At 35.8% G+C, this 23,927-nt stretch overlaps 1 protein-coding gene across 10 annotated transcripts in view; it reads right to left on the bottom strand.

Moving 5' to 3' along the window:
- The window catches only part of LOC125250291 (NACHT, LRR and PYD domains-containing protein 12-like), a 128,071-nt gene that overhangs the window by 22,662 nt on the left and 81,482 nt on the right, over positions 1–23,927 (bottom strand). For 9 of the 10 annotated variants that reach the window (XM_048162803.1, XM_048162807.1, XM_048162799.1 and 6 more), the window contains one exon: positions 20,980–21,153. In XM_048162803.1, coding sequence (XP_048018760.1) covers positions 20,980–21,153 — 174 coding nt within the window. Of the gene's footprint in view, positions 1–1,945; positions 2,117–5,166; positions 6,998–7,109; positions 7,306–7,576; positions 7,662–7,867; positions 7,973–10,789; positions 10,885–11,489; positions 11,740–20,979; positions 21,154–23,927 lie in introns of those variants that run through there. The other variant, XM_048162809.1, reaches the window with a different exon arrangement.

Genomic DNA, 23,927 nt, shown 5'->3' with positions numbered 1-23,927 from the left:
TGCGGGAAGTAGGGGTGTGAGGGAACTGCAGCACCCTCTGGTGTAGAGCCTAAGGGAGAAAAAAACCTGTATTGTATAATTACACTGGGTTTTCAACTAAGCATTAATGGTATGCTAAGAAGCCTTTAACATTACTATGTGCTCAACAGTAAACTCGTAACATGTCTGTGTAACGGAATGTAGACTCAGAGTACAATGGGAGAACTTTCAACACAGTTTATTGAACATGGCGAGAATGAAAACACAGACAGGTATCCAAATGAAGCAGAGAGATGAATGAAGATGAATGGGTGGTCCTTTCTTGAACAGTCCTTTCTTGAGTGTAGCAGATGAGTTACTGAATGAAGGAGACCGGATGAGCACACAGCTCAGATGCAGTTGACCAGAGTAATCTATGAAGACAGGGGAAGGGCACAGAGACACAGGAGGAAGACGTTGGAGATGAAGATGATGGAGTGAAGCCCATGGAATGGTGGAGAGGATAACCTCTTAAGGCCGGAACACACCAAGCTGAAGCCGACGAACTAGTGGCGGCGAAAGCAGACTGCAGGTTTGGCTCACGTTGACAGCATCTGGGTCCAAAGTTGGCCTGACACACCAAACTGACACTCGACAGCCGACGGCCAAGTAGCACGTCCATTCTGCCTTTCCAAGATGAAATGCCTTTCCGTACCAGCAGGTGGCAGTAGCTGAACAGCCAATCAGAATGATCAGATGGCCCGACGAGCTCCGACACCGATTCAACATGTCGAATCGGCTGAAAAATGCAGATGAGGATCAACTTCAGCCGATGGTGCAGAACAAACTGAGAAAACTTAATCGGCTGACTAACAAAAAATGCCCTACGGCCGACCGTCAGCTTGGTGTGTTCCTGCCCTTAGAAAAATGGAAACCCAAGTAAGCAGAGCATAGGGTTATCATCTAGTATGCTTTAGGGAGAACATACAATGAGTGTGGCTGAAGTGTGTGCTTAAATAGTCCATGGCTGATGGGATGATTAGTGACAGGTGCAGGTGATTAATGGTGAGTGACTTGACTGGGTGATTGCTGAAGGAGTGCAGGTGATCAGAAGGAGGGATGATGGGAAATGTAGTGTGAATGAACTGGTGACCGTGACAGTCTGTAGCCAACATTAAGACTTAACAAGAATTGAGAGAGCGAGAGAGTCTCAGCAGCAACTAATCTCGCATTCTAGGTATTTATCAACATTTTACTTAAGCATCTAAGCTATATACTAGGGATGTGCTGAGGGGAAAAGTTTCCAACAGATGAATAAACTTGTGACAACACCGTTACCAATGACACCACATATTTTACAAGAGAAGACATTTGTCAATGAAGCTCAGTATCTGTAGCTCTTATTTTTATCTTTATCAGTTTCCTTTTCTTGGGACCAATTGAATGCTTAATGTTGACTCAATATTACTCTTAAACACAACATTTAAATAGTACAATTACAAACTCGCTTATATTAAACATCAAACCTTTATTAACAAAACAAATAGGACTGATGACATGGTATACCCGCGTTTTAACACAAATAAAAGAAAGGTCTTTTTATTTTCCCCTTAATTTAAAACAAATGCTTAGTTTGTGCTTCATTGTTATTAATGAAAACATCAACAATAAAATAGTACAATGACAAATTTGCTTATGTTGAAAATTGGCTTATATTAATAAAATTAATAAGACAGATGATGGTATACCCACATTGTAACACATAAATTAAATATCTTTGGATTTTAAAATGAATGCTTAGTTTGTGGTTCATTATTATTTTTTAATGAAAAACTCAACAACATTAAAACAAAGACAAACTCACTTGTACTAAAAAAAAGAAATGCAACTTTTATTAGCAAAAGTTCTCTTGCGCATTTGCTTCTGGCATTTTCCTGTCAGTCATCGCATCTCACTCATGTCATGTGACTCATGTGGCTCAACTTACCTCAGTATCTCCAATTTACACTTTAAATTCTTCAGTCCAGTGCACAGAAGCTTCAATCCTGAATCCTGCAGATTATTATTGTTCATGTTCAGATCTTTCAGATTGGTATCTGATCCAAGAATTGCAGCCAGATCTGAACAGCTTTTGTCTGTTAAGTTACAATCATTTAACCTACAAGAGAAATAAATCACATCACAGAATTAGATGGAACACACACACACACACACACACATATTATATATATAATAGGTTCTAAAAATGCCTCCATTCACATGTATACATCTTTTTGCTGTGAAATCTTTACATTTTAAGTAAAGATAAGTTACTTAAATCTAAGAACCTAAGAAATTGTATTAGTTACTAATATTTCAAGATTAACATTTACTGGATTAAAGCAATTCAGGTTTTCTTGATTATTCATAGTGGTCAACCAATGGCTGATGCCGATATCTTAGAGAGCAGGGTGGCCAATGGGTGAAATATAATTAATTTAAAGATAGCAAAATTGCATCTATTACAATTGCTGAAATCAGATTTATATTTATTTTACTTAAAGGTGCCCTAGAACACTATTTCACAAGATGTAATATAAGTCTCCAGAATAATAATATAGTGTCCCCAGTATGTAATATAGTGTCCCCAGAATGTGTCTGTGAAGTTTCTGCTCAAAATACCCCATAGATTTTTTTATTATACAATGTTTAAAACTACCTATTTTGGGGTGTAATTAAATATGCACCGATTCAGTGCGTGTCCCCTTTAAATGCTTGTGCTCCCTGTCCAAAAGCTGGCAAGAGTCGCAACTCCATAATACATTATATAAACAATAGAATAAGTTCACACAGCTCTCTCAAAATGGATCTTTACAAAGTGTTTGTGATGCTGCATATCAGATCACGTAAGTAAGGTAATCATTTTTATGGATGTTTACATTTGATTCTAAATGAGTTTGATAGTAGGCTATGCTCCGTGGCTAATGGGGCTAATGCTACACTGTTGAAAGAAAGAAGATGCATTTATACAGACTGCAAGCGTTTAAAAATGAAAATAACGACATGGCTCTGGTCTCCATGAATACAGTAAGAAACAATAGTAACTTTAACCACATTTAACAGTACATTAGCAACATGCTAACGAAACATTTAGAAAAACAATTTACAAATATCACTAAATATATCATGATATCATGGATCATGAACAATTATTATTGATCCATTTGCCATTTGTGCTATTGTCACTGCTTGCATGATTCACAATACCTGCATAACTTTTGATGATTCGGCTGTGCAGTAGGCATGTGACGGTATCAAATTTTCATGTTGCGATTAATTGCTGAAGCTTTTATCACGGTATACGGTATTATCACGATATTGAAATAAGTTGCAAAAAAAGTGTTGTCATAGTATAACAGGTTTAAGAACTCTTTTTGTAATAAAAATAACTCTGAATGTTTAAATACAATAATACAATACACAAAAAATATAAAGTAAAATTTTCAAACAGATTATAATGCAAAAGAATTAGGCTATAAAGAACAACAGGAAACACTTTACAATAAGGTCTCATTATTTAATGCATTAACTAAGATTGAGCAACAGCTACATTTGATACAGAAAGTATTAGTTTTTGTTAATGTAAGAAATACAACTGATTATCGTTAGTTTTCTCTCAGGTCCATTAAATAAGCTCTTTTGATTTTAGTAATGTTATTAATTAAACAGTAACTAAGAAATTAACATTAACTAAGAATATTTAATACTTTATAAGTATTTTTATTGTCAGTTTGGTAATAATGAATTAAAATGTTAACTAATGAAGACATGTTTCAAACTTTTTCTGAACAATACCAAATAATCAGAACATTTCTAATAATTAGGGCATGAGGTAGTCCAGATTAAGGTTTGAAAATAGACTGTTAAGTCTTCAAGTATTTGGTGATGAACAACATTGAGATTACAAAAAAATTAATGGCTGTTTGAAGCATTTTAAAAACTTAACTATCGCAGTTGCTTTGTTTGCGCGGTTTCCGTGGTAACCGCTGCATTCTGCTGTTCCATCAGCGCCCTCTGCTGTCAGAGAGTGAACGTGCACTTTCATTCAGCACGCCTCCTTCACTCGTTCCGCCATGTGCTTCTCATGTACTTTGGGTTTGTTTACATCTGAGCGCGTGTTCTTTTGACGCAGAATACAGCAATGTTTTGCATTTTATACGGTTGATGGGTAAAGTATTCTTAATTGCATTATAAAAAAATTAATAATTGGTAATAAATTATTATTTACGGTATTTTGAAATGCCCACGATAACAATATTGTGCATATTCATTATCGCGATTTATCGCATTACCGAATATCGGCACAAGTCTACTGTGCAGCTCCAGACATTAATACTGCCTTGCCTTGAACATGGGCTGGTATATGCAAAAATTGGGATTTATGATCCCGACTGTTGCATCACAGGAGGAAACAATGGTGTTTAATACTGTATGTCTTTCCATGTACAGAACTCGTTATTCAATTATGCCAAGGTAAATTCAATTTTCAATTCTAGGGCACCTTTAATATTTACTAAATTAGAAATAATAATTTAAAAATAATTTGAAAAAAAAAAAAGAATTTGAACTTGAATTTGAAATTAAAACTAAATATGCTCCAACAAGGTTTTTCATAAATGTTTTCTGTTTTTGTTAAATCTCTCAATCATCTACATATTGCAGTACACACACAATTAAAACTACAGAACTACTCATAAAACTAAGCATTTAAAATATCAAATTATTGGACATATAGAGTATCAACTGATAATATATATGTACTTTATTTAACCTATTATATAAAAATTGCTTATATTATAACCTTTCAGAATTTCCTCTGACTTTTTTTTAAATAACAATAACAACAACAACAACAAAAAGGTATCTGAATATTTTTTTTTTTTATTTTTCCTTCCTCAAGTATGAGTGTAAGCCAATATATAATTCTATATGAGTCAAAAGTCTGGTGTATCACATGATACAAAAAAAAGAACATTTTTAAATGTTCTTTTATATTTTGTCTAAAGGATTGATAAATTGTCTCCATTAAAAAAATAGATTTTCATTATTTCATGTCAGGCTTTACAGGGTTAAGATCATGTTCATGATGTGGAATCACTATAGAATAATGTAAGTAAATGCATTTTTCACATGAGGGCAAAATATGACAAAACATAGTAAATGACTTACAGAGCTCTTCTGGAGGTTTTGATGACTGCTGATAATCTAATGAGACACTCGTCTGATTTCTTGAATTTCTGAAGCTCAAACTCCTCCAGCTCTTCCTCTGATGTCAACAACACAAAGACCAAAGCAGACCACTGGGCAGGTGAAAGGTCACCAGATGAGAGACTTCCTTTGCTAAGGTGGGTCTGAATCTCTTTCACCAGAGTTTGGTCGTTCAGTTCATTCAGACAGTAGAACAGATTGATGGATCTCTCTGCAGACAGATTACCTCCTAATTTCTGCTTGATGTACTGAACTATTTCCTTGTTGCTCTGGTCATTGCCGTCTCGCTGTGTCAACAGACCCCGTAAGAGTCGTCGATTGGACTGGAGTGACAGACCGAGGAGGAAGCGAAGGAAAAGGTCCAGGTGTCCATTGTCACTCTTGAGCGCCTCGTCCACTGCAGTCTTCAGAAAATCAATCATGGTTTCATTTTCGTTTTCCTGTTCTGTAGACTCATGAACAAACACACTTTTCTTGTTGATGTCTAGAAACAGATGTGCATAAAGGGCTGCAATAAACTCTTGAATGCTCAAGTGAACAAAGCAGTACATGGTACCAAGAATGATCCCTGTTTCCTCCTTAAAGATCTGGGTACACATGCCTGAGTACACTGATGCCTTATAGACGTCAATACCACAGGCTTCCAGGTCTGTGTCATAGAAGATCACGTTGTTTCTTTCCAGCTGATGAAATGCCAGTTTCCCCAGTGATAGGATGGCATCTTTATCCCAGGAAACATCTGCTGCATATTCTCCATCATATTTTCGGCGGCTCTGCTGGATCTGAAAGCGGAGAAAGTGTGTGTACATTTGTGTCAGAGTCTTGGGAGAGTCTTCAGTATTTGATTCCTGTGGTGTTTTAGAGATCTCATCAGCCTGATTGTTTTTCACATCATTATTTCTTTTCTCCTCCAGAATGTTCTGGAGAACAGTGGCTGAAATCCAGCAGAAGACTGGGATGTGGCACATGATAAAGAGACTCTTTGATTTTTTAACATGATCAATGATTGTGTTGCCCTGATTCTGATCCGTGAATCTTTTTTTGAAGTACTCTTCCTTTTGTGCGTCACTGAATCCTCGTATCTCTGTCAGCCGGTCGATACAGTCAGGAGGAATCTTACTGGCAGCTGCTGGTCTGGTGGTGATCCAGATGAGAGCAGAAGGAAGCAGATTTCCCTTCATGAGGTTCGTTAGGAGAACATCCAGAGAGGCTGGTGACGATACATCACTCCACGTCTCATTACAATCAAACTTCAGAGGAAGGCGACATTCGTCCAATCCATCAAGGATGAACAGGACTTTGAATTGATTCCGTCTTGTAAGGTTCAGTCCTTTTGTTTCTGGGAAAAAATGAGTTATAAGGTCCATCAAACTTAGTTTTTCTTTCTCCTTTAAGTTCATCTCTCTGAATGGAAGAGGAAATATGAAGCTGATATCCTGATTTTCTTTTCCTTCAGCCCAGTCCAGAACAAACTTTTGCACAGAGACTGATTTTCCGATGCCAGCGACTCCTTTTGTCAGTACAGTTCGGATCTCCTCATCCTGTTCAGGAGCTTCAAACAAATTTGTGCATTTAATCTGAATCTCTTGAGATTCATGACGCCTGGAAGCAACTTCAATCTGTCTGACCTCATGTTCAGTATTGACCTGTTCACTGCCACCCTGAGTGATATAGAGATCTGTGTAGATGTTATTCAGAAGTATGGAGTCACCATGCTTCGCCATTCCTTCAAACATACATTGATACTTCTTCTTTAGGCCACATTTTAGCTGATGAATGAAGAACAGCTCATCTAAACACAGGAACAAAAATAGATAGCTTTAGTCTTAATTTATAACTTTATAGATAGTCATAGATAGTACATTAATAAGTGTCAATCTGACAGATGGTCATGAGTCTCTTACCTTCTAGAGCATCAGCAGCTTCATCTTGCTTCATCTCTCTCAGGTAATGTAGTGTGAGATCAAGAGCTGCTGCTTTGATACTGCAAGTATTCCCATTAAAGTCTTTCACAAAGTTTTCTCTGTTCTCATTTTGTAATATTTTCTTAAACTGTTCTAGCTCTTTCTTCAGAAATGTGATTATTTTGCTCTCAAGATCCTACAAACAAAAGTAAGAAAAAAGAATAACACAATTTAAACCAAATTGTACATCTATATTTGGTCAACGCTATTTATTCAATAATTATAATACCACAAAAACCTAAGCCTAACATGCTAACCAGCTGTTATTTTTCACAAATAGAAAAAAAAAGTGTGCTTAAAAAGAAAATTAGGTGATCAAGCGTAATTAAATTAAATCTCTTTGTTCAATAACAAATAATATTTGTTAACTATAAATATTAAACATTTATGAAAATGTGTTTTCCTACCTGGAAGATCCACAGGAGACTGTCTTTGAAATTCTTGTGGTTCATGTGAGTCTGAACGTCTGAGTCTAATGTCTCATATTGAAGCCTGTAATCAAATAAATACAATAAAATAAAATACTGATTTTCTAGGCAAAATATTATAGAAAGCCAGAAAAAAAACATCAGCCATGAAAACTTGATAACTTGAAAACATGATAAATATTTGATCTAAAAATGTTTCATGATGGCATTCACTGATACAACTTTTTTAACACAATCAACATGTGATCAGAAATTAGAAACACAAAATACCTTTTATTAGATGATGGTTTTTCCCCACTGAGGTCTGGTCCTACATCTTTTGACCGATCACTCTTCAGAGACACAGAGCTGGACACATGTGATCCTGATCTTACACTAATGACACAAAGTAATTGACTTCAGATGAAGCAAACTCTGGATCAACATGCACATTCCAAAAATGTCTATATATCCTAATTATTGTTAACATGTATTCATTACTTGCATAAGCTCATTGTTTCTACCTTAAATTAATTTGCTAACAGTGACTGTAAATTAAATAGCCTACATTATTACATTGTTAGCTAACTGCGTGATTATATGTACATTTCTGAAATTACATAATTTGGACTGAGTCGACTCTGATAACAGATCACTCTAAATTGTAATGCTGAAATGCACTCCCTGTGAAGCTGCTTTGAAACGATACACTATACAAATAAATGTGAACTGAACTTGAATTTGTTTGTTATTGTTTTATTCAGTCAGGTTCAATCACATACACCACTGTGGACAAATAATGCAACTCTATTGTCACAGAGACAAACTCCTTGATTCCCTCCTCTGGCCATCGGAGGGCGCCTTCACCTGAATACTGACACACACACACACATCGGCCCTGTCCCAAATGGCGCACTTCATGTGGACTTTCGGTCACGTGGACTTAAATTGCGTGTGCTCGCCGAGTCTACGAGTCCATAGGCTGTCCCATTCAGCATTTTAACGCTCTGAAGTGTGCTCAGCAGCGCCCCCCTTTGTACCCTTGAAGCGGTCTTCCGCGAAGCCCGCATAGATGCAGGCTCCGCACACTTTAACTACCCAGGAATCCTTGCGAAATACCAATCAGACAACGAGGAGGAGATTTCGCTCAAGAGCAATTGATGACATGGCTGAGAAGAAAATATTTAAGTGTAGGCATCATTACGGTTTTTATGACCTAGGTGTACATTTTACCAGTTGTTACCTACAGTTTATACAAACATTATGGTCATCGACCAGTGGTTGATATCTCAAACATAATAATAGTGCGTTGAATAATACGATCGCATTATGATTCATTAAATAAATAGAACCGTATGTCAGGGCTTTACTGAGTCATATGTAAACCTAGTATTTATATTTAAACCTGTAAATTCATCTGAAACTCACACACATGTTTATTATGTGTTAAAATTGTAATCTTAGTTCAAATGGAACATTATGTATTATTACAACTGCATACATTATTTAAATAAGCATGTATATATTGTCTAATGCCCAGGTGGCATAAGCAAAAGCAGGCTGTGTAGTTGACATGGAGATAATATTTTGCAAAAGAAAAGAAACCTGTTCTCGTTGCTAAATATTATAATATTTGTATAAGATATTTGTGATATTTATCTAATAAATGGACTGATGAGATTACCTTTCAGTTTAGCTACAAAGTCAATAACATTTATTTCCTTACCCTTTCCTCCATGCATAACATCAGCATTTGTACGCACGAAAAATAATCTCGTCTTCTACTATGACGTTGGAGCGCAAAAATATGATTTCTCTGCATGGCAAGCCATCTCGCAAACACAACGGTAAAAACAACAACAACAATAGGCAGCATATTCCCCGAACCTGCAGCTCCTGTCAAAAAACAACCAGACCATTATTTCCGGCGTGACGATCGAGTCTGTCCCAAAAATACCTCTCAATGCGCCCTCGTGGACTCGCGCCAAGGGCCTTATAGGTCTGCACTACATGACATCACCAAAGTGTGGACTCTGAGGAAGTCCACAAGTCCGGAGTGTGCCATTTGGGACAGGGCCATCCACTCACACACTACATTTCCCATCAGCCCCGAACCTTGGCACTAATCACCACACCCAGATGCAATGCATCACCTTGACTATTTAAGCTGCTCGCATCCTCACGTTCATTGTGAGGTCTTGTACTATGGTTTGCATTTCTGAGCGTTCTTTATTGTGTTTGCCTGCCTGTTATTGACCCAGTCTGTTACACGATTATGATTCTCTGCTGCCTGCCCTTTGGACTCTTTGCTTTGATCTGGACTTGTGATTGATATCTGCCTGCCCTGACTTACTGCCTGTTCTACGACCACAATTCTGTCTATTCCCTGCTGCACCTGTTTACCACTGTTTGACCACGAGAACTGTTTAATAAAGCCTGCTTATGGATCCCACTTTGTGTGACGACTCGTTACATCTATAATGTAAACACACAAAATACCTTTTATTAGATGATGTTTTTTCTCCACTGAAGTTTGGTCCTATACCTTTTGACTGATCACTCCTCAGAGACACAGAGCTGGACACATGTGATCCTGATCTTACTCTAATGACACAAAGAACAGAGAGAAAAACACTTTAGTAAAGGAGGTTCAACTGTGTCTGAAACACATCTGTGTCTTTATCTAATCCTCCACAGAAATGCACACACTCATGCAATTTACAGTTTTATAGTTTACGATCATTTTATTTTACTGGCTCACATTGGTTTAATGATTTCTTTAATGTACATGAGTGAGATTACATATGTTAAAAATACTTGAACACTTTTAAGAGAACATGTCAATTTTATTTAATGAACAGAAATGGAGAACAGAAATGTGTGTGACACAGTTTTGTTAGCATACTTCAATTAAATTAAGTGTATAGTTGTTTCCTAATGTCTGTCGTTAATATTATGATCTAAAAACCAAAGTCATGTATTTGGATTAATTCAGTGTGTTCGTGTCTAGAATGAAATTAACAAATTATTCACTGTGATATTGTCTATAGAGTCCTGTGGAAAAAAGAGTTTAATGGACAATGTCAGAGTTCATTTAAGAAGTTAAAAATTGAAGAAATAAATATAAAACACTGATTAAAGTTTTGTTATTCACAGGAAAAAACAAACTCCAGTAGAGTTTAAAATGATGGTGTGAAACAGATGCAGTGTTACCTGTGTTTCTCTGAGAGACTCATCTTAGAGAGAGAGTCCTTTCCTCGCCCCTGATCAGCACTGGTTTGAGAAAACAATCAATCGTTCAGCAGGACCTGGAAATGACAAGATTTTACAGAGATGAAGAACATGAAAATAATGAAGAATGATGAGTTAGACACAACAGCAAAAACAATGAATAAAATAAAGTGAGTTACAAATATATTGTCATGTAAAATAACTGAATGGTCTTAATAATTTCAGATTGTTTAATGAGTTTAACTGACTCATGACTCTAAATATGAATTCACTGGGGAACAGAAATTTACCCAATTTGTTTTATTCTCTATTGCAGTTTAATATAATTTTACAATCATATTTACACAATCTTTATTAATTGTTTAATCCGTTTGTCATTTAATTATTACTTCAAGTTCACAATGATGGTTGAATTCATTTAGAATCATTTGAAATAAGTTGAGTATAAGTAACCTGAATTATAACTACTAATCATAATTATTATGAACTGAAATATTCTATTTAATAGAAAAAAACCTTAGGCTTCATCTACTGTAAATGTACAAAAATACTTCCGATTTCGCATTTCAAAATCAACAGCGGAAGAGAAAACCTTCAGAAACATATTCGTTTTCAATAACGCTTTCTCAATAAATTGATTATTGAGGGTCATTGAAAAATACGCCCCCACCCCCTCACTTACTTTCTTGAAGTCTTGTCCACTAAGAAGAGAGTTTATAAGTATTTTATATAAACTTCCTCATTTTCCTCCTACTATTGTTGTCTGTCAGCGCGCGTCGTTCTCAAAATCTCTTTCTGATCGATGGATTGTGGATTAAATATTCATAAATGACCGCGAGTGATTGATTTGGTTATCATTGTGAATGTTTTCTGGAACATCGCAGGATCAAATCCAGAGAGCAACAGTTGAGGTGTGTCCCAATTCGCGCACTTATTCTATGATGTTTTTAAGTATTAATAGTGCAAGTATTTTTCCAAAAAGAAAAAGTACATTTTAAATACCCGGACGATGCACTAAATTAACGGAAAAATGTATCCTCGTTTCCTTTCCTCGCTTCAGTTCCTCACTCCACCCCTTCGGGATAATAAAGGAAGGACTCAGTGGTGTAGCGTCTGGGCATGCAAGGTATGCACGTGCATATGGGCCCGGGCGGATTTAGTGCTCGAAAAGAAAAGTCCACTAGATAGTGCGCGTCTTTCTGCAGCCAAATAGCTACTTTAAAAGGCTCGCACGCGCTTCTGTGCGCGAGACAGAACCTGTGTACATATGTTAAAAAATGAAGTATAGTATTAATGGTGTCAATAACTTGCTATAGCCTATCTATTTTAAATGTACTGAAAATCATTAAAAATCTGAATAAATGGACCATAAAATAGTCCATGCCATGTCTTAGCGATGATCTATTGTATTTTACCGGTATTCTTTTCTGTCGTTTTTCAAGTGGGTTTCTGAAACGTATGCATGCAGTAGCCTATGTAAGTTAGAACAGAATTTTAAATGAGTCTTAATGGTTTTCTGGAAAAAAAAAAAAAAACGACTACGTCTGCTCATTTTAAGATAGACTACTGCACAAGATGTGAAAAAAAGTAGCTCGTACTCGCTGGGGTGGATACTTTGATTCAACAAATAAAATGCACATAAAACGTGGCGGAAACAGAAGAAACTTTTAGTAGGCTAAATTTATTAGGAATAAAACATGTGCATTAAAAAAAGTCTGTGACAGAATTATTAATTCATAACTTCATAACATAAATCTTAGGACTCATCGCATCTGAAATGACGCTTTGATCATTCTTAAATTCCAAAGCTTGAGTCGAATCGGTCGAATTCAAACGTAGACTGTGTTGAAAAGCCGTTTTTTGACATTTTTTAAATGCAAAGTCAAAATGATGAAGGAGAGCATACAGGTGCTGGTCATATAATTATAATTTTTTTATTGTAAATTATTTTAAAAAATGAAACTTGCATATATTCTAGATTCCCTACATGTAAAGTAAAACATTTCAAGTTTTTTTTTATTTATTTATTTTTTTTTTTACATTTGCTGATTAGAGCGTACAGCTAATGAAAGTCCAAAATCCAGTATTTCAAAATATTAGAATATTTACATTTGAGTTTCATTAAATGACCATCCCTACAGTATAAATTCCGGATATCTCTTGTTCTTTGAAACCACACTAATGGGGAAGACTGCTGACTTGGCAATGGTCCAGGAGACAATCATTGACACCCTTCACAAAGAGAGTAAGTCACAGAAGGTCATTACTGAATGGGTGGCTGTTTACAGAGTGATGTATCAAAGCATATTAAATGCAAAGTTGACTGGAAGGAAGAAATTGGGTAGGCAAAGGTGCACAAGCAACAGGGATGACCGTAAGCTTGAGAATACTGTCAAGTAAAGCCGATTCACTTGGGAGAGCTTCACAATGAGTAGAATGAAGCCGGAGTCAGTGCATCAAGAGTCACCACACTCGGACATCTTCAGGAAAAGGACTACCAAGCCACTTCTGAAACACAAACAACATCAGAAGCATCTTACCTGGGCTAAAGAGAAAAGAACTGGACAGTGAACAGTGGTCGAAAGTCCTCTTTTCAGATAAAAGTAAATTTTGCATTTCATGTTGAAATCATGGTCCCAGAGTCTGAAGGAAGACTGGAGAGGCACAGAATCCAAGCTGCTTGAAGTGTAGTGTGAAGTTTCTGAAGTCAGTAATGATTTGGGGGGGGGGGGGGGGCGTGACATCTGCTGGTGTTGGTCCATTGTGTTTTATCAAGTGCAAAGTCAATGCAGCCATCTTCCAGGAGATTTTGGAGCACTTTATGCTTCCATCTGCTGACAATCTTTATGGAGATGCTGATTTCCTTTTCCAGCAGGACTTTAGCACCTGCCCACAGTGCAAAACCACTTCCAAGTGGTTTGCTGACATTGATATTACTGTGCTTTACTGGCCAGCCAACATGCCTGACCTGAATCTATGGGATATTTTCAAGAGAAGGATGAGAAACAGTCGATCCAACAATATACAGATGATCTGAAGGCTCAATAGTGCATCAGCAGTGCCACAGGCTAATCACTTCCATGCCACACTTCACTGATGCTGTAATTTGTGCTAGGAGCAAGTCATTTGCTGTAATATGTGCTGCCGACCAAGTATTCAGTGCACAAATGAGCATACTTTAAAGAACTTGAACTTTTCTGCTTTGCAAATCCATGTTTTAATTGATCTTAGGAAATATTCTAATATTTTGAGATACTGGATTTTGGACTTTCATGAGCTGTACGCTCTAATCATCAAAATAAAAAATAAAAAATAAAACTTTTGAAATGTTTTACATTACATGTAGGGAATCTAGAATATATGAAAGTTTCATTTTTAAAAATAATTTACAATAAAAAAAATAACTTTTTGATGATATTCTAATTATATGACCAGCACCTGTATAGTGTTGTCATAGAATTATTATTTTTTTAACAAGTTTTGTCTGCATGTTAGTGATAATATCTTATTCATATTAAAGTCCTGGGACTCATTCGCATAAGACGCACATCCCCTCCACTCCCCGCGAAACCGAGGGGGTCCGTGAAAATTTTTTGAATACGGGCCCGGGGCTGACTTGCTACGCCACTGGGAAGGACTCAAGGAAAAGACGCGAGGAGGGAGGAACTGAACCAAGTAAAATTATATCCTTGCTTCTTTAGCGGCATGTGGTTCCATTTCTGCCAAAAATAAGTCGACTGCTTTGTGCTTTGTACTATACATTTGTCCTTGTCAACAGCCTTGTTCAGCTATATGTTGAGGCGCCGATCCCATGGAGGCTCGGGGGCTGGAGCATAGAGACAGAGCGACACACGTCATAATCTGAAACCAAGCCCACCGGGGGGGGAAACAATCCAACCGTCTCCATTGACTTTGTATTGCGTGAGGCTGCCTCCTTGTCTTTTCTGACTTATTACAAAAAACAGAACAATGCCTAAAAGCTGCTGTGTGACAAGGTGCACAGCTAACAAGCTAAAAACCCAGAAAATAAGTTTTTATAAGCTGTCGACCCCAAAAAACGAATGTTTAAGGACACAAAAGTGGATACAGGCAGTGAGACAGAGCACAACGGGTCATATTTCTATGAGGAATGCATTGGAGGGGAACGTAATCAGCGACAGGTGAAATAATTCTTTGACATGGTAAAAAATAATGAATGGTTTGTTTTTGTTGGTTTGTTTAGCATATGTTGTCGCCGATTACGTTCCCCTCCAGTGTATTTCTTATAGTAATATTACCCGTTGCGCTCTGTCTCACTGCCTGTATCCACTTTTGTGTCCTTAAACATTCGTTTTTTTGGGGTCGACAGCTTATGAAAACTTATTTCTGGGTTTTTTAGCTTGTTAGCTGTACAACTTGTCACACAGCAGCTTTAGGCATTGTTCATTGTTCTGTTTTTTGTAATAAGTCAGAAAAGGGTTGTTCAGATTATAATAAATGTGCTCTGTCTCTATACGGTAATGGTCGAGCACCATCTTAACATGTTTATAAGAGTATGTGATTTCTGCATGTCATACACAGTGTTGTTGACACCTACAGACATCAATCAATGAACTGTTCTTCACCCAAAACACTATATATTACCTGACCTGACCTGAGGAAGCATTTTATATTTGATTAATTTTGAAGCTGTTTTGATCTTTGAGAACATCTTCAGAGCCTTTAGAAATGATTTCTGTTTGCTTACAAGTAATGTTCACTTTAAAAAGTTTATTCTAGAACAAATTGGCATTCCTCTTTCCTAATAAGTTAAAAATAAAAACTTGTAAAAAGCATGTAAAGGTTTAGCTGCTCATTTTAAAGCATTATTTCTAATGTCAGGTTCTGTTCTCTTCAGCAGCTTGTGTTGTTTACTTCTTTCAGATCCACTCTTTTTCTGCACATGATTTGTATTTAATTTAAAAGAAAAAAGTCTGTGACCCCAAACAGCTGAAACTGGGATCCAGTTACATTTTAGTCTAAATGTGTTCCTCAAAAGAGCCAGCAGATGGCGATGTTGAACATGTGTCAGAAAGAGTCTAATAAATCTCACATCACTTACAAGGTTTGTAATCCATTGATGTAACTGTAAGTTTTATAGACCATGTGAAGTGTTAAACAACATGCAAATTTGTTTCAAAGCAGTGGTGCAAATGTTGTAATGTGTCACAGGTGGTGTAAATAAAGTAAAGGCAAAACAAAATAATGTAAACATGTGACTCTGATCGTTAATCATGAATTTACTGCAGATTGAAATGTTCACTGAACAAACAAAACCACATCAAAAACACAATGAAGCTCTTCGTAGTATGGAGCCCCTGAGGGGACAAAAATATGAGACGGAGGGAGGATGATATTTCAGAGCTTTTGCATTGTTCAAAGAAATTTAGCATTAGCTTACAAAAAGTATATCGTTCCCACAGAAACTTTGCGGTCGCTCACAAAAATTTTAAGTCCCCTAGAAGAGTTTTTTCATTCGTGTGCAAAACCTTATGACATGATCTGAATTGTAAAGTTTGATTCTTGTGTTTCGCCACACATTTGAGCTTCATCAAGAGCCGGTGAGGTTTGTGTTCAAAGCTTCTTTTTATGTTCACTGATCAATGTTTATATGGATCAATGTTTATATGTGAATAGAAGCATAAATTCAGTCTGTTCATCATACTGTATAAAGCGATCGTGTCTCTTCAGAAAATTTGTACTAAACCGCTCAATTCATATGGATTAGTTTTAGTTTCAACAATCATCCAATCAGTTCCTCACGGACAAAATCAAGCCCCACCCTACATTTGTTATTGTTCCAGAAGCGTTTCACTCAGATACACATCAAAATAGAGAAGAAAAGACGAGATCAACTTCAGTTTCATACGGACTTTAATCTGCAAAACTCTGAAATTCCACATTAACAATCACCACCTTTATTCTAATCTGAAGGGCTTTGATGACATCTGAGGGGATAAAAGACGTTACAAAAGATAAAAAAATACGCTGAAAATAGGGTAACATATGCTGCTTGACTTAAATAATAAATTATTTTTTTTATATATATAATTTGCTTATTTTGTTTTTCAATATTACATATAGAAGAAATATTTGAAACAAATAAATTAATAAGTTAAAAAAAGAGTGAATGAAACAAATAGATAATAAATGACAGTCTAAATAAATGGTATAACCATATAAAAATGTAAATAAATTGAGCAATCAATATACTTGCAGTAAATATACACATACTATTAAAATATATATGAATGTATTTATATCTTTTTTTGTTATTTACAGGTTTTTTTTAATAATTCATGTTTTCAATTTTTTAACAATTTTACATTGTACAGGTTATTACTTGGTTTTTGACCAACTGATGCTCCTGAAACAAGTGACAGAAGAGTATGTTGTCTTGAATGATGTCAAGCATCTCTAGCAAAGGCTCAAAAGAGAGCATGTCTTTCTAAAAGATTAAAAACAGGGTGCTGTTGATTTGGGTAAAATAGTTTTTGTTCAGTACTTAGATTATGTGCTGCATTATTATATAAATATAATACTTAAATTCGTATATAATGTTCTGCTGCTTTGTAAATTTAAATCAGGAACGGGAAACTCTGGCCCTTTTTCTGTCTCCTTTTTGAGGTGGAGAGTTTTTCTCCAACCCTAATGGCGCGCCTGAACATTTAACCAGTCTTCAGGTTTACTTATAGACAGTTATAGGCAGGAGGGTTTGAGGTTGGAGCTGAATCTGCAGGACAGTGGACGCTGAGGGCCAGAGTAGACCATCATGCAGAACATAAGCTGACCTGACTGTCCATTAAACTATCATCAGTGATCACATCTTCTGTTCATCAGTTGAACTGTAGGGTACTGAACAAACAGTTTAGAAGAAGAAGAACAAGAACATGAACATGAAACCACTTTAGCTGTGATAATGAATCTTTATTTTCAACACAATATCAAATCTATTATTATTATTATATTACAGCATTTCTTTCAAATATTTCTGTATTTCATCAGATGGTCTCACAATACCCATCAAAACCTAAACAAGCATGATGTTCAAATAGAAAAGGGGGAAAAGATCAAATACTCCAATATTTAAATATGATTCAACAAAGTTTGTTATTGATGATGAGGAGAAAACATCTGTGTAGATTTTACTGCCCTTCCACCCCCAGTAACAGCCCCTGGAAGAGCAAAATATGCACATTTCATATGGCTGTAACTCAAAGTCTTGTTAGAGTATCAAAGAGAAAATCGTCAGGACAACTGCTTATGCTTTGTTTACTAAATAATGTTAGACACAGTTTTCAGATATACATTAAAAGGTGGCATAAAGGTGTTTTTAAAGTGCTCACAGTAAAATATAAAATTTCAGCCTGTCCCTCATATATGTCATAAATATTTGCACAATAAACATATTTAGATATCCAGTTGTCCATTAAAGATATTATTTAACATTTATCATTTCATTACTAAATATGTTAAACTACATTACCCATATGTCTCTGTCATTTTATCAATGGAACGGGAAACAAGGCGCTGTAGTTCATTGAAATGTACAGAGATGATGAGGGTTAGGGTTGAGATCTCAGTAAAGGAGTAATTTCTCACAACATAGAAACACTTTATAGTTAACTTAATGTATGACTAACATAATAATCACACTAAAACATACTGTTCCCAGCTGAACAGAGGCATCACACTTACTTGTCCATTTATGGTAAATGACGACAGATCTCTTCCGGTTCTGGCTAAAGGGAGAGATTCCTTAAATATTTAATTCATGTAATTAAATAATAAAACAAACATTTTAAAACTAAAGACTCTTTTGTGTAGTTAAACTGATGCATAAATACATTTGAAAGAGAAACTTTTTTTCTAAGGCAGTGGCCTACAGCAGGGATAGTTTTGCAGTATTTTAACTAAAGATAATTTCATCTACTAAAGTGCTTCTAACATTTACAGTATGTATAGTATATTAAAGGTATATATTTAATCACTTCTTTATGCCATTCTCCACCATTTGAACTCTTGGAATTAAAATAAAGTAACAAAAGCATAATGAATGCACACAATTATATAATCATATTCCAATATTTAATGTCAAACTGTTTAAAGACAAATGTAGTGCCCAAACTACTGCACAACAGTATACGAATCAGTTAATTACGAGGAAAAAAAATTCTGAAACAGAGGAAATCTATTATAGTGAAACATAACTTTAAAAAAAATCACTGAACTATTATTTTTACAAACCAAGAGATGAGATGCAACTTTTTCTGAAAATGTTTCTTCCCTTTAAAGAATAGGCAAAATTAAGAACAATATTTTACATTCTCAACTTTAATACAATATCCTTGTGATTATTGTTCACTTTTACTGTAAATGAAATAAAAGACAAATTAAAATAGTTCATGATTTTTATAAATGTTAAATATTTTATTATGATACTATAACCATAGATGTAGTTATGGTGGACATTTACTATAGTTAAACTGTAACAAAAGGTTTAATGAAGCAAAATGCAAGGCATTTTTAAGTCCATCTAAATGTAAAGGTAACCAACTCACAGAATAATGTCCAGTATGTCAATGTGTCATTTCTGTAATACTCTATCAGCACCAAACAGAATTACATAAATATTGTTGTCAAAAGGTTTTCCTGAATACTCTCACTATCTTCAATTGTTTGGACAAACACCTGCTATAAACACATGCAGAGATATATATTTGACTATTGCATCATAAAGTCGCTGCATGACTAGAACTAGTGGATGGCAAGAGAATGTAACTGATGCATTAACAGACAGACACACACACACATAGATAACTTAATATGAAATAAAACTGAATAAGAAAAATAAACACATATTCTGTGCATAAAATGTAAGAGAGATAATGTAAATGTTAACTTTAGTAACATGTAGACTGTATATCTTTTGACACATTTATGTGCTATACTTGACAATCACATTTATGATCATAAACATTTTAATCATTATGGATTAGTTCAATCCAAACATTATTATATTTGTAGGTCTGATACTGAAGAGCCTGAAGATTTCTGCTGACAGACTCATCTGAGCTTCTTCCTCCTGTTCACCTTTAAATAAAACTAAACCATCATTTGACTAAATACTAAAGCAACATTAATCATTCAATATCACATGTTTCTAACACACATGCTGCTTTATTTCATTGTAAAGTCTCAGTCTCTTCCATCTGTATGAAACACATTTACACATTAATCACACATTTATTTCTCCTCATAGACACAGTAGTGAGACTCTTCTGTGGATCACCTGATGATTTCTGCTCCTCTCATGATGATTTCACACTATGATATAAAGCATTCATTAGAGGTGTTTGGAGATTTAACTTGTTCTGAGATGTCTGGTGATTGATCTTCATCTACTCTGTAAGTTGAAACAGAAGAGAAAACAATCAGTGTTCAGTGAAACGAAGTGCAAATTAGTTACTATATTTCAATTACTGTTTTTTGAGTGAAAAGTAGTTACATTAAATTCATGTAATCAGATTAATTAGGGACGTGTTGGTCTGACTCCTATTGAGTGACTGTAAAGAAGAAACTAATGAGTGTACGGCGTATGGAATAAACCACAGGGAGCAAATACAAATGATATTCTGAATTAAAACACAATCCTTTAGTTAAAGCCATTTGTCCTCTAGTTTAAACATGTTTGTAGGGCTCTTAGTAAATAACTGAAAGTAAAGTGAGTGTAAAGTAGTATGACGTGTTGCTTAAGTAAAAACACACTAGAGACAGAGACATTTCTCATGTAAGGCTGGACGGCTCACCTCAGGATACAGTTTGAGTCTCGTAACACATCACTGAGCCGCTGCTTTGAGTCTCCTATCTTATTCTCACTCAGATCAAGATCTTTTAAAAACTGCAGTGCTTTTGAGTTAGTCAAAGACTGAGTTAAAGAAGAAACATCTGTAATGCCACAGTGATATAGACTAGAAAGACACAAACAGAGGAAGAGAGATTATCTTACAAACAAATAATTAAGGTGAAGAATTTTGCACAAATATAATTTGAACTCAGACTCATCATGAGTTATTGAGTATAAAGTGTTTTAGTTTAAACTGTTAAAGTGATTTTAAGCATTTTGATTCTTGTATGTGAAGAATGTTACTGACCTCAATCTCTCCAGTTTACAGTGTGAATCCTTCAGTACGTCACATAGGTGCTTCACTCCTGTGTTTCCTATTATATTCCTGCTCAGGTCCAGCTCTCTCAGGTGTGACGGGTTTAATTTCAGAGCTGAAGTCAGGATGGCACACTGTAATTCTGTAATTCTGCATCCATATAGACTGAAGACAGAAAGAGAAAATGACTCAAAACCATGTTCAGTTCATGTGTGAGTTAAATGAATCATGAATAAATGTCATACAGTCAACAATAAACCAGCAAAATCATGGAAACTTAATGATATAAACGAGCAAACCAAGACAGGAGCATTTGAGGATACTAGTTACAATCCAAGTCTGGATCCATCCTCACTCCCAAAAATAAGTGGATTTATCACTGTGGATTAATATAAAATCGTGTTTTATCTCTCCTACATGTTAGATTTGTGATTAAAGACAGTGTTATTGTATTCTCCATCATAGAGAGCTTCATTACAACCAGCCATTAATGACAATGTTACACTGTTTTTTAGTCTGTTCTCACTTCTGTCTTGTTTCACAGCAAAGATTTGTCAGATTCCAGCATATGAAACAATTTTACAGCCACAAAGTTTAAAATGCATCAAAATTTAATGCGCTTTTTACTGATACACATACAAACCTGTTAAAGGATTAGTTCACTTTCAAATGAAAACTAGAAAACTGGTTGCTAGGGTGTTGATAAGTGGTTGCTAGGGTACTCTGAGTGGTTACAAGGGTTTTATGTGGTTGCTAAGGTACTCAAGGTAAGTTGCTAAGGTGTTGCTATGCGGTTGCTAGGGTGTTCTGGGTGGCCGCTAGGGTGTTGCAATGTGATTAGGCTTGTTCGAGATACATCCGCGCTGCGCAGACCGATCAGTGTATGACATCAAAGTACCGCGGGAACGATTCAAAAGCATAAGGAGTCGTCTGGTCTCCAATCGCTCTCGCGGTACTTTGATGTCATTCGCCGATCGGTCTGTGCAGCGCCGATGCATCTCGAACAAGCCTATTGTTAAGGTACTCATGATGGTTGCTAGGGTGATGCCATGCCGTTGCTAAGGTTTTCTGGGTGGTTGCTAGGGTGTTGCTATGTGGTTGTTAGGATATTATGGGGGTTTGCTATGGTGTTCTAGGTAGTTACTATGCAGTTGATAGGGTGTCCTGTGTGGTTACTATGAGATAGATAGATAGATAGATAGATAGATAGATAGATAGATAGATAGATAGATAGATAGATAGATAGATAGATAGATAGATTAAATTAGTTCATGAGTTTGAATAAGTTTCAGTGGATTAGAAATGTCAGTTTAATTGAGTCTAATGGGCTTCAGTTTGTTTAAATTTGAATTTTGTCAGTTGGAGTTTGAACAGTTTTGGCTCATCTGAACATTCCATCAATGAGAGTCAATGAGATTTTTCCGAGTTTTAATACTCATTTTTTGGAAAACATAAACCAATCATAAAATTATCAAAAATATAGGGTAAAAATATTAGATACTGGTTATTGTTCAGCAGTGTATTTGATTTATTAAAAGCAAGAGATAAGAAAAGAAAAAAAAATCTTTTAATTAGACAAAGGTCAGATAAAACTGATATTTCACCCAACATTTCTGTCCCCCTCACTTCCGAAACGATGGCTACGCCTCTGGTCACAATGCATCATTTCCACACACACACATCTGAACTATATCACATAGTGAAGGTACAATCAGATATGAATATATAAAATAGTAATAATAAAGTAAATAATAATACACTTGGTGCTTAAAATGTGTCTAAAATGCAAAATGCAAATAATAGTTCAAAATATTTCAAAAGTTTAAAAAAAGTTGTATAGGGTGTAAGTATAAAGAGCTTGTGAAAATGAAAACAAATATATATTTTTTAATGCCGTTTTATTTATCTCATCTTCTTATATTTGTTGTTTTATTTTTTGTAAAGTGCTTTTGTAAAGTCATACTTTTGTTATGACAGGCATATTGTTTTGAACCTTTTTTTTTTTTTTTTTTTTTAACAATGGTTATTATTAATAGTGTAATAGTTGTTTGGTGAACTGTATTAAAACCAGACCAAAAATCCTAATAATCAAACTGAAATAGTACTGTAATAATAATAACAATAATATATATATATATATATATATATATATATATATTTTTTTTTTTTTTTTTATTTATTTATTTATTTATTTATTTATTTATTTATTTATTTATTTATTTTTTTTACACAAACACATTGTTGGAGCCTGTCACGGAATGCACAGACACGAAATGATAAGATCCACGTGCAGTTTAATGATGTAAGTCCAGGGAATAAACAGTCCACAAAAACAGAAACCAAAAACAAAGTGCACGAAACAGTAAACAACGAACCACAAACACAGGCAAAAAACATTGAAACTAAATAGACAGAACTAATGAGCAAACAAAACACCTGAGTGCAATGACATGAGGCTGATAAGTCCAAGGGGTGAATTATGGGAAATGAAGTGAAAACTGGTGACGTAGTCCGTGCTGGAGTGCCCTCTGGTGGCCAACCAGGGTACTCCAACTGGATATCGTGACATTACCCCCTCCCTACGGAGCGGATCCCAGACGCTCCACTTAACAAAACAAAACAAAACTCAGAAGGGAGGTGGATAGGAGGAGGATCAGAGGGAGGGATGGCGGGCCAGATCCAGCGTGCGCCCCCGAAGGCCAGGGCGGTGCTGGAGGAACCAACCAGGCGGGCACTGGCAGGTCTGGAGTCCTAGCTGTTTGCCAGGGCGGTGCTGGAGGAACCAACCAGGCGGGCACTGGCAGGTCTGACGTCCCAGCTGTTTGCCAGGGCGGCGCTGGAGGAACTGACCAAGCAAATTTCAACGGTTCAGACGGCCTGGGCAGTAGCAGCAGAACATAAGGCCTGGATGGCGGCGGCAGAGCAGAAGATCTGGACAG

Source organism: Megalobrama amblycephala, linkage group LG17 (assembly GCF_018812025.1).
Source record: "Megalobrama amblycephala isolate DHTTF-2021 linkage group LG17, ASM1881202v1, whole genome shotgun sequence".
Classification (NCBI taxonomy): Eukaryota; Metazoa; Chordata; class Actinopteri; order Cypriniformes; family Xenocyprididae; genus Megalobrama; species Megalobrama amblycephala.
This window is presented reverse-complemented; position numbering and strand designations above follow the sequence as displayed.